General features: G+C 41.3%; 1 protein-coding gene across 1 annotated transcript in view; it reads left to right on the top strand.

Moving 5' to 3' along the window:
* HEPACAM2 (HEPACAM family member 2) overlaps positions 1 to 11,603 on the top strand; it is a 117,247-nt gene extending 105,644 nt beyond the window's left edge. Inside the window, exons 8-10 of the mRNA XM_073677355.1 lie at positions 616 to 689; positions 906 to 1,009; positions 6,910 to 11,603. Coding sequence (XP_073533456.1) covers positions 616 to 689; positions 906 to 1,009; positions 6,910 to 6,913 — 182 coding nt within the window. The 3' untranslated portion in view covers positions 6,914 to 11,603. The remainder of the gene's footprint in view (positions 1 to 615; positions 690 to 905; positions 1,010 to 6,909) is intronic.
* Positions 11,604 to 12,591: the final 988 nt, after the last annotated feature.

Here is a 12,591-nt window from a genome sequence, read left to right as displayed (position 1 = left end):
TCTACACAGGCAGAGTTTCTGAGCTCAGTGATTGGCTGCAGCGCTGTTGACAGTATGTCAGCGCTGTGGCCAATACCAAACACCATAAACACCGGCAGCTGGCTAGCTACGATCACAGCAATTTTAACCTCTTAGATGCCACAGAAACACGGGAATCTTTCGATTTTTACCCCATTACCCCAACGCTGCGACCACATAGTAAACACTTTAAAACCCAAATACAATGGTGAAAGAGAAATTGCTGTGTTTTTTTTTTTTTTTTTTCTCATTCAATATCACAAATTAAATAAATGGCGGCACTAAAAATACAACCTAACCCCCAAGAAATAAGATCTCTTGAGTCTGAAAAATAAGTTATGACTCTTAGAAGTCAGGGAGAAAAAAACTAAAGTGAAAAAAAAAGCTGCACCTGGAAGGGGTTGATTCTTATATAGAAATAAAAAAATAAATTATAATTAAAAAAATATAAAAATATTAAAAAAATTGAAAAAAAAAACAAAACAAAAAAAACATGTCTAAAGTAAGACGGAGTCAGAGTTATTGATTATGTTCATGGGGTGTCACAGATGCGGTCACTCACAGTGATTGTATAATTATCCTTTCTGTTTCTTGCAGGACATGAAGATGCCATTAATGATTTTGGGATATATGAGTTTGTGTCTTTACCAGATTCCACGGCTCCACACAGGGTAAGTATTAAAGGGCTTGTCCACCTTTTATTTTTTACTTAAGTGCATGTATTTAAGTCCAATACGTTTTATATCAGAGATAACTTATTGATTGGTGGGGGGTACTTATCACCTGTTCTGAGGATAACTTGTTTTCACTGGATAACCCCTTTAAGTAATTTTTAACAATTCTATACCTTGATATTAACATTTTATTCCCTTCACGTTCCCACACAGGTAATAACACCCGCTTCAAATTCATTGCAAATCCACGATATCAATGGCACAGTCTATGAAGTTATACAGTTTGTCCCGGAGCAACTGCAAAATGATCCACAACCGTAAGTCTAACCGTAAGAGGGAAACATGGGTATTAAAGGGAATCTGTCACTAGGATCAACCCTCCTAAGCCATCTACGGGCATGTAGGTCATAGGAAGATGAATAAACTGATACCCTGATGTCTGCGATCTGATGTCTTATTCCAGAGAAATCCACGTTTTTCTTTATATGCAAATGAGCTGTTAAGATCTATGGGCTGGACATAGATCTCCCTGAGAAACTGCCCCAGAGATTATTGTAGATGAAAGGGAGCGTTGCCTTTATGAGACATGTAATGACTAAAGCCCCCGTCTCACATAGCGAGATTGCTGCTGTGTCACGGTTTTGGTGACGCAACAGCGACCTCACCAGCGATGTCGCTATGTGTGACACTTTGCAGCGATCAGGCCCCTGCTGTGAGGTCGCTGATCGCTGCAAAATGTCCTGGACTATTTTTTGGTCGTTGCCCTCCTGCTGGTCAGTACACATCGCTGTGTGTGACCAGCGGGACCAGCGATCAGGCTGGTAACCATGATAAACAGCGGGTTACTAGGGGCACACGCGCCCTTAGTAACCCGCTGTTTATCATGGTTACCAGCCTGCTCCTGCTTCAGCCAGGAGCAGGACATCGTGGAAAGATTCTTTCCACGATGTCTTGCTCCCCTGATCGCTGGTGAGCCTGCCTGTTTGACAGCTCACCAGCGATCACTTAGCGACGCACCAGCGATACCGGCCAGGTCACATCGTTGTTGGGATCGCTGGTGCGTCGTTATGTGAGACGGTACCTTGACAGTCTGCTCTCGTGATCTACATGTCTCACACTGGTAACTGGTTTATAATAATCTCTGGAAGCAGATTCTCGGGGAGATCTATGTCCAACCCATAGACCTTAACAGCTCATTTACATATTAAGAAAAATGTGGATTTCTCTGGAATAAGACATCGGATTGCAGATATCAAGGTATCATTGTATTCACCTTCCTATGACCTGCATGCCCATACAGATCCATTAGGAGGGTTGATCCTATTGACAAATGCCCTTTAAAGCTAAATCTTTAACAACCTCAAGTACACTGGTCTACTCATATAGTGGCAGAAAGACCTTCTGGGTCTCCTAGGTCCGAGGACAGGGTGCTCCACAGCTGTTACATTTCTTCTTTTATGGCCTCTCTTGGGAATGCATTTACGTGAGCTGATGAAACAGAAAGCTGCAGTGTAAAGCATGGGGGCAGGACTGGCCTAAAATTAGATGTTGCTCTGCAATGTACCTTCCCATACAGCTGCAGTGACACACAAAAATCCACCCAAAAACTTTACTAAAGTGTGTGACTATGCCTATTTTACATAGTACCGCCATACAGTGCTCGGATAACGCTAACATACATTAACCAAATAGCAGGGGATTTACCCTTTAGTTTTTGGATCCACTTCTGACTCACACAGTGAAGAGTTGCCGCAATTAGTAAATATTAAAACACCAAAATTTATGAGCTGCGAACCAGGACAAGGACTGACTCAGGGAATATTAGACTATGAGGGAATTGCCAGACATGCAATTTCCCCAATATACAAGTGGAGGTTCAGCAGAGGTAATACGCCTGTGCTGCTCTAATTAAACACTGTTACAATCGTCATGGACTATTTGCGATCACTGAGTAAATATTGTGCGGCTTAGGCGGGCAAATAAATACAGTCGGGTAAATAAGCTGTCCTATAGTTATCTACAACAAAAGAAGGTATCGTATATCGTGTAGAGGTGGTTACCGCAGGTCAGTAACACGGATATTACTGCATCATGATCAGATAATTACCTTGTAAAGGTATAAGATGCATGAAAGATGAGATGTCTTGTAGTATGTCAAGTCTTCAGGAGCAAAATCTCAAAAATTGCTATATATACAGTACTGGGCAAAAGATTTAGGCAAGTGTGGAAAAAATGCTGCACAGTAAGAAAAAGAAGTGTTAATAGTTTATTTTTACAATTAACAAAATGCAAAGAGAATGAACAAAACAGAAATCTTAATCCCATCAATATTTGGTGACAGCTCTTTCCCTTAATCAATATTTCTAAGTACTTGTACTTTCAGACAGTGTTTGAAGGAACTCGGCCGGAGGTTGCTACAAACATCTTGGAGAACCGACCCCAGATCTTCTGTGTATGAGGCTTGTGCAAATCCTTCTGTCTCTTCATGAGATCCCAGACAGACTGGATGAGGTAAGATCAGGGCTCCGTTGGGGCCGGATCATCACTTCCAGGACTCCTCGTTTTTAGTGACATTGGCTGGATGTTTGGGGCTGTTGTTCGGCTGCAGAATAAATTTGGAGCCAATCAGACGCCTCCCTGATGGTATTACATGATGGATAAATATCTGCCTGGATTTGTCAGCATTGTGGACACCAAGAAACAGACAACGTTGAGGACCGTAGAAACAGTGATCAGACGAGGAAACTTAGTGCAGCAGATGAGACACATCATGTTCCTTTCCTTCAAAATCGGAAGATGTCCAGCCGTGTCATCAACTCAGAACTGGTAGCAACCAGTGGGATCCAGCTACAGCCATCTACTGTTTGGAGAAATCTGGCCAGAAGTGGTCTGCATAGACTAATTGTGGCCAAAGTCAAGACCTTCTACATAGAAACAAGGGCAAGAGACTCAACTATTAATAAAAACACAGGAACTGGGGGTGATGGACTGATGAGTCAGAATATGAAATATTTGTCTATAACAAGGCAGTTTGTTCACCGGTGGGCTAAAGTTTGGCACAATAATGAGGGTCTGCAGGAACAGTGAAGCGCGGGGGAGAATCCTGCAAGTTTGAGCCTTCACTTCAGCAAATGGAGTGTGGGATTAGGTCAGAATTAATGGTGTCCTCACTGCTGAGAAAAAGGGGCCGATACTTATCCATCATGTAATATTATCTGATTAAGAATTATCTTCAGTGGAGAGAAGAACAAGGAGTCCTGGCAGTGATGATCCGGCCCCCACAGATCCCTGATCTCACATCATCCAGTCTGTCTGGGATCTCATGAAGAGACAGAAGGATCTGCACAAGCCTCATACACAGAAGATCTGGGGTCAGTTCTCCAAGATGTTTGGAACAACCTCCTGCCGAGTTCCTTCAAAAACTGTGTATGAGTACAAGTACCTAGAACTGATAAAGGCAAAGGTCAATCCCCAAATATTGATCTCATTTCGATTTCTTTTTTGTTAATTAACTTTGCATTTGATAATTGATAAAAATAAACTATTATCACTTCTATTTTTTGAAAGCTTCTTACTCTGCCGCTATTTCTCCACAGTTCTGTATCTACCATTGTATCTGTAGATAGATCTGAAGTAAGTGATAATGTAACAACACTGACCCCTAGTGGTAGAACATATTAAAACACATTAGACTGGTTTGAAAAACATTTTTTTATTATTATTATTAACATTGATCTAAATGGAATGACACATCAAAGTTAATTTTGACTGGGTTTCACCATTAAGCTACCCCTCCAAATTTCATGATGTGCTTTCTGGTGGGTACAGTTGCTAGAGACATGTTCATGAGACTCTTCTATCGTGGTCCCATTTCTTCAGCAATTGTATCCTCCCATACTTATTAACATTTACACTGTACAATTGTTACAATGGAAAATGTAGGACTTTTAAAGGCCATTTACAACGTCGTACAAAAAAAAAAAATTAGCATTAATTTTTTAAATGAAAAGTTTAGGAAGTTTCTCAATAGCCTTCATTAAATTTTTTCCATCATTTTGCTGCTGCAGAGTCTGTAAGTTCTTTATCTAAATGAGTGCTTACATAAATCTTAGAAATCTATCTAATCTCCTGGTTCTGACATCTTTCTCTGCTCTCCCTTCTGTCAGTATATGGACAGCCGCAGGGAGGGTATTGCACACAGATCTCCATGGTGTGGAGAGGTTAGAAAGCATGTGCAGTCTTCGGTTGGGCAGAGAAAACTGTCAGAGATGAGCAAATAGATTCTCCGGATCCTCGTCCAGTGGCCATTCAATTGTCACAGGACAGGTGCATGGTGAACCACGCCCTATCTACTTGGTTGCCCAGCACCTCTTCTGATTAATAGGCCTGCCGCTACATCATGTGTGTCAAACCACAATGGTGACCTATAAATCAGAAAAAATGCTGGGGATTCTGGCTGGTCTGGCAGGGGGATTGCTGGGTCTGACATTCCCACTGAAGCACGGTCTTGCTAATCTATTAGCTCATCTGTAAAAACAGGCTACAGAAAAGGAGATGAGTACTTGGAGAAGAAATAAGTGCAGGATAGAAGCTGTGCTGATATATATGAGCTAATGAAGAACACCACCCATTATACACACAAACCTTACATCCAATCTATATTACTGGGAGAGATACTCATAAGAGAAAAATCTGAAACTATGACCGGGCTTCAAACTGCATTTTAGGGGGTCTAAAAATGAATAAAGGAATGAAGATTACAGACAGACTTCCCCAAAATATTTTTTTTTTCATGTGGTTGTGGTATTTTCTTTCTCTTTATGGTTTGATGGACTGTTGGCAAGTATGACCCATCCCAAAGTGCACTCTACGGGGCCGAATCATCCAAACTTTTATGACACTTTTGTAAAAGCTGTGAAAAGGAGCAGAAACTCCACTTTACAGAAACTCCAAAAGTTGACCAACTTTAATGTTGTGCAAAAATTTTGCGACTCTGGTGTTTTGACACCACTTTGGATTAGCTTCGCTGAAATGGCTGGAGCTGGGGAGGAGCAGAGGCAGGATGGGATGTGGCAACTCCAGTCCGATTCACGTAAAATGCTGGAGTTTTTTACTCCAGAAATGCTACTCCAATCCCTGACTGGAGTAGCATTTCTGGCGCGGTGCAGGACAGTGCACGCCACCCTTAAGAGGCACCAAATTCATTAATTGGTGTGCGCCTCTTATTGAATTCGGCGCCTCTTCTACTCCATCAAGACTGAGCATGCAATATATCAATCTGCCCCTAAGGCCACGACCCCACTATCAGTATTTGGCCACGGCCCCACTATGAGTATTCGGTCAGTATTTTTTCTCAGGAGTGGGAGACAAAACCAGGAGTGGGTGATAAATTCAGAATTGGTGACTTGTTTCTATTATACCTTTTCTCTGATTGTTCCTCACCTGGTTTTGGCTCCCACTCCTGAGAAAAAATACTGACCGAATACTGACCAAATACTGATAGTGGGGCCGTGGCCTTTGTCTCAAACTCAGTGCCAGATGATGGGTGGCGAGAATTAAAGTGGAGTCACACTGTCACGCATAGTGTGGGAAAGACTAAGTGCAGCACGAAGGGATGAGGGGAAGGAAGCCCAGACACTAGGGAAAGAGGGAGTGGAGACCCCTAAGCTGATCTAATAACACCCTGCCTACCCTACCGTCCATATATTGGTTCCACACCAATTGCCGTGCAGGAAACCTAAGCCTTGTATATCCCTAGAGCTAGGCCCTTGATAGGGAGGGGGGATGAGCGCTAGTCAGTCCCCACTAAACTAAAGACAATATGGGAGACAAACAAAGGGGGAAACTTTGCTTGCTCAGACACCAGAGAGCTAACACCAAACGTCCTCCAAGGGCTCCAGAGAGGAAGTGAGCCGACTGCTATAGCTCCAAGCCTTCACAAGGGAAAATGTGAATATCACCGGCAACTCCCTGCAGCAGACTGAGCGTTTATAAACACCCAGACCAGGGTGTGTCAGTCAGAGCAGGAGGGTGGTTGCCGCTGGGTCCAAAAGTGAGAAGGATTTAAGAAGTCGTCTTCAATGCCAAACGCAGTGACCTTCTGCAGCCAGATCCAGAGCGACTGTCTGTCACATCTGACACACCCGTGACACACACTTTATGATTGTGGTCCTACAACTGTGATGATAAAAGTTTTATATATATTTTCCTTTTTCAGATGAAGAAGAACATTCACAAGAAGTTTTCATTCACAAGAACATGGAAACAAAGTTCTAGTTTGTGTGTAGTGAAATGACTACTAGAGCTGAATACCTCACCCCCTGCCAGGAGATGACACACGGGGGTTCGTCTATCAGGAGTCCCCATCATTTCCTCAGGACAATTCCTATTTTGCCCAGCCTGTTCCATCGTGGCTTTGGTGGAGCGGTGTGTGGTATATACTGGTCTGATTTTCTAAAGTTTCCTATTTATATGAACCACAGTGAAAGAGAAGCTCCGCTTTCACCATCATTCCTATCCTTCCAAAGTATCTAAATGAAGCTGCTTTACCAATAGTTTTAATTAGAAGTTTACTATTGTTTTGTGTTCATATCTGTGTCTCCATGGTAACAGACTACAAACAAACCCTGTGCAGTCAGATCCTGCTGCAGCCGTTCCTTCTATCTGTCCCTTACTTCTTACTAACATACATTTAGTAAGTTGGTAGGAAATATAGGATTGATTGGAGACACTATGACTTCAGAGTATGACTACACAGGGGTTAGTTTGTAGTCTGTTACCATGGAGACACATTGCTCTGCAGAAGAGCTGTGGGAACAAAATAATAAATAATTCAGACTATCTTCAAAGTTGTCTCATTTTTCATTTTAAATGTTTCCAAACAAAAAAAAATGGTCAAAGACTTTGAAGCAAAGGTCCTGTTATATCATACTGATTACTGCATACAAATCTACATGTAAAAATGGTATCCTGTTGAAAAAAAATAACCTATGGGGTCATAGTAATTGATTTTTAAACCACAGATTGCCCTTCTCCCCCAATTCTGCCGAAATCTCCAAAAATTAAACTGTAGCTCCCGGTTTAGGTAAATTAACATAAACCTCAACACCTTCTCCAGTCTAGCTTAAAGGGAATCTGTCAGCAGGTTTTGTTATAATATCTGACAGCAGCATGATATAGGGACAGAGACCCTGATTTCAGAGATGTATGACTTAGTTTACTGGGTGCAGCCGTTGTGATATAATTCCTGTTTTCTCTGCTGCAGAGCTCTGAATGCTGAGCCCTGTATGACCCCACCCACATCACTGATTGGCTGCTTTCTGTGTACACTGTATACAGTAGTAATAGAAAGCTGCTAATCAGTGATGGAGACACATTTGGACCAGGAGGCACGAGACACCTAGTCCTGTAGTAATAATCTCCTGCTGATAAAACACTGATTGTATTGAAACAACAACACAAAGCCGAGTAAGTGACACATCACTGGAATCGGGGTCTCTGCCTCTACATCATGCTGCTTTCGGATTACAAAGCTAAATCCAGGTGACAGGTTCCCTTTGATGGCCCTGCATGTGAACATCAGGACTGTTTGCAAATACACGGAACCGATACATGAAATTTTGTGCAACCAAGAACAAGAGGTGTTGCCCATAATAATCAGGATTTCCAGCTCCGACCCAGCCTCCTTGATAATGGTTCAGGTATAATTATTAGTATTAACAGTAGTACAATACAATACTGTGGAAAAATTTCTAGAAAGTCAGAATGTTTTCAAAAATAAAAGTGTTAATAGTTTATTTTTTATCAATTAACAAAATGCAAAGTGAGAGAACAAGAGAGAAATCTAAATCCCATCAATATTTGGTGACTGCCCATCGCCTTTGTTGTTCAGCTGCAGAATAAATTTGGAGCCAATCAGACGCCTCCCTGATGGTATTACATGATGGATAAGTATCTGCCTGGACTTCTCAGCATTGAGGACACCATTAATCCTTCCGAAAACCCCATTCTACTTGTTAATAGGAAACATGCAAGACCCTCCACCGCACTTCACTGTTCCTGCAGACCCTCATTATTCTGACGATCTCCAGTCCTCTGGGGAACAAACTGCCTTCTGTTACAGCCAAATATTTGACATTTTGACTCATCAGTCCATTTTTCCGCACCCCAGTTCCTATGTTTTTGTGCATAGTTGAGTCTCCTGGCCTTGTTTCCATGCTGAAGGTCTGGTTTTTGGCTGCCGTTCTTCCATGAAGACCACTTTTGGCCAGACTTCTCCGAACAGCTGATGGGTGTAGCAGCGTCCCACTAGTTGCTACCAGTTCTGAGTTGATGACACTGCTGGACATTTTCTGATTTCAAAGGGTAGTAATTATGATGTGTTTCATCTGTGGCACTAAGTTTACTTGGCAGACCACTGTCTTCAACGTTGCCCATTTCTTGGTGTCTTCAATGCTGAGAAGTCCAGGAAGATACTTATCCATTGTGAAATATCATCAGGAAGGCATCTGATTGGCTCCAAATTTATACTGCAGCAGGACAACAACCCCAAACATCCAGCCAATGTTATTAAGAACTGTAAAGAAGAACAAGGGGTCTTGGAAGTGATGATCCGGACCCCACGGAGCCCTGATCTCACATCATCCAGTCTGTCTGGGATCACATGAAGAGACAGAAGGATCTGCACAAGTGACATCCACAGAAGATCAGTGGTTACTTATCCAAGATGTTTGGAACAACCTCCTGCCAAGTTCCTTAAAAAAACTGTGTGCAAGTACAAGCACCTAGAAGAAGTGATGAAGGAAAAGAACGGTTACCAGACATTGCTGGGATTTACATTTCTCTTTTGTTCATTCACGTTGCATTTTGTTATTTTATAAAAGTAAACTATTACCTTTGGAAAGCATTTTTACTTTGCAGCGTTTTTTCCACACCTGCCCCAAACTCTTGCACATTATTGTATATTGATAGAACATACAGTATATTATATTTATATAATAAAAATATCTAAACTTTCCTACATTTCTATGAAAGTAAATTCAATTAAAAAAAAACATTAGAAAATCAAAATTAATATATAATATTTCAGATTGTATTTCAAAGCTGAAATTCCATCTACTCTAAAACCGACTCAGACTCAACAACTCCAATTTTAAAGCCCCAGACATTTTCAAGTGTACGTCCACATTATAACATCATTTTACAGTTCAACACATAAAGTTTAGCAATTGGGTAAATAAATTTTATACTGATCCTGAGTTACAACCTGTACACAGTGGCTGCACCAGCAGAATAATGAGCGCAGCTCTGGAGTATAATACAGGAGGTAACTCAGGATCAGTAATGTAATGTATGTACACAGTGACTGCACCAGCAGAATAGTGAGTGCAGCTCTGGAGTATAATACAGGATGTAACTCAGGATCAGTAATGTAATGTATGTACACAGTGACTGCACCAGCAGAATAGTGAGTGCAGCTCTGGAGTATAATACAGGATGTAACTCAGGATCAGTACAGGATCAGTAATGTAATGTATGTATACAGTGACTGCACCAGCAGAATAGTGAGTGCAGCTCTGGAGTATAATACAGGATGTAACTCAGGATCAGTACAGGATCAGTAATGTAATGTATGTACACAGCGACTGCACCAGCAGAATAGTGAGTGCAGCTCTGGAGTATAATACAGGATGTAACTCAGGATCAGTACAGGATCAGTAATGTAATGTATGTACACAGTGAATGCACCAGCAGAATAGTGAGTGCAGCTCTGGAGTATAATACAGGATGTAACTCAGGATCAGTAATGTAATGTATGTACACAGTGACTGCACCAGCAGAATAGTGAGTGCAGCTCAGGAGTATAATACAGGATGTAACTCAGGATCAGTAATGTAATGTATGTACACAGTGAATGTACCAGCAGAATAGTGAGTGCAGCTCTGGAGTATAATACAGGATGTAACTCAGGATCAGTAATGTAATGTATGTACACAGTGAATGTACCAGCAGAATAGTGAGTGCAGCTCTGGAGTATAATACAGGATGTAACTCAGGATCAGTACAGGATAAGTAATGTAATGTATGTACACAGTGACTGCACCAGCAGAATAGTGAATGCAGCTCTGGAGTATAATACAGGATGTATAACGTTTCCTTTAATGATTCTGATCCTGTTCTCAGCTAAGACGTGGATATACTTGTATTCAGTTTAGACAATGCTCTTTGAGCTAAACACAGTGGGAACTCTTTGAGACAACCACCCAAAATTGCTTTAAGAAAGATGATCTTCTGAAAGAAGATGACCAGTATGTGAAATAAATAGTGGAAGTGAAAACCACATAAAATCTGGTCTGGATAAGATGGTGGATTTCTCAAAAAAGCTACTACTTTGGAGAGGCTGTTTAGCTCACAGAGCATTGTCTGCCCTAGATACAATTGTATCCACGTCTCAGCTGACTAGCTATATACAGGATTTCTGCCTCTGAATGGAAACAAGAATGTTCTCATTCACTGACAGTAGAAATGAAACATAAAACATATTGTAAAGTTGTAGGACTTTTTGTCCGCACAGTGACAGCTGTGTAGACATGCGACCAGCGAACCTGACGTAACATTGGCCACATGCACAAATCAGAATATAACGAGACGCTGAGATATTTTATTATGAATGCCACTCTGAAGACATCGATGTTATATTCCTGCCAGACACATAGGGTAACCTGTACAGTTATAGAAGAGAAAGTTGCTATTTTTATGTAAATATTTTGTAATACAGAGAAATAAACCTACGCGGTCCTATATACCGTCTGTACATACTTTTTATATGTAATTACATGTGCTTGACGTCATTTTCAGAGATATGTGTCGTACGTGCACTGTTTACTGACAATAAAGGTTTTCTTTACATAACTCTATATAATGGTTACCTTGTTGAAAGTGGCAATGTAAGAGTATATAAGCGTCTGTCAGCACGACATGACTGTGCAAACCAAGCACAGCACCTTGTAGGAGATGTAGCCCTAATAAAAATTGTATCTGAAAGGCCATGTTCCCACGTACAGTGCTCAGCATAAATGAGTACACCCCCTTTGAAAAGTAGGATTTTAATCAATATTTCACTGAACACGAGAATAATTTCCAAAATTTTCACCAGACTGAGTTTCACAAAACATTTTTTATCCCAGAACATGAAAGTAAGGCTAATAATACAGCTTTCGTTACAAAATCTTCAGTTTTACTCAAATTAGTTGATGCAAAAATGAGTACACCCCACATCGAAAACTACTACATCTAGAATTTTGTATGATCTCTATGGTTTTTAAGGACAGCACCAAATCTTCTAGGCATTGAACCAACAAATTGGTGATATAAGCAACATCTATCTTTCTCCATTTTACAAGAATGAGCTCTTTTAGATCCTGGATGCTGGATGGAGAGTGATGACAACTTGTCTGTTCGGGATTCCCCATAGGTGTCCGGTTGGGGTCAGATCAGGAGACACTTGACCACTGAGTCACGTTCTCTCTGTTCGTCATCAGAAATGCACCAGATGTGTGTATGGATCATTATCATGTTGGAAAAGTGCACGTCTACCAAGAGCACAGAGTGATAACATCATGTTCTCTTTCACTAGAGGGCAGTACATCTGTGAATTCCTGATATCATCAATGAATTGTAGCTCCCTGACACCAGCAGCACTCATGAAGCCCCATGTAAAGGGACTGCCACCACCAGGTTTCCACAGTGAAACATGGTAGTAGCAGTGCCCTTATGTGGGGTATTTTTTTTTCTTTTTTGTGGCTTTCACCTTGGAGTATAGTCACTACTCACGGATAAGCTGTGAGTCAGGGTAGTCAGGAGTTTCGAGGTCAGATACCAGGAGGGCACGTAGTATAGA

This window comes from Phyllobates terribilis, unplaced genomic scaffold, assembly GCF_046119375.1.
Source record: "Phyllobates terribilis strain yellow unplaced genomic scaffold, ASM4611937v1 Scaffold_4__5_contigs__length_816908805, whole genome shotgun sequence".
In the NCBI taxonomy this organism is placed as follows: domain Eukaryota; kingdom Metazoa; phylum Chordata; class Amphibia; order Anura; family Dendrobatidae; genus Phyllobates; species Phyllobates terribilis.
This window is presented reverse-complemented; position numbering and strand designations above follow the sequence as displayed.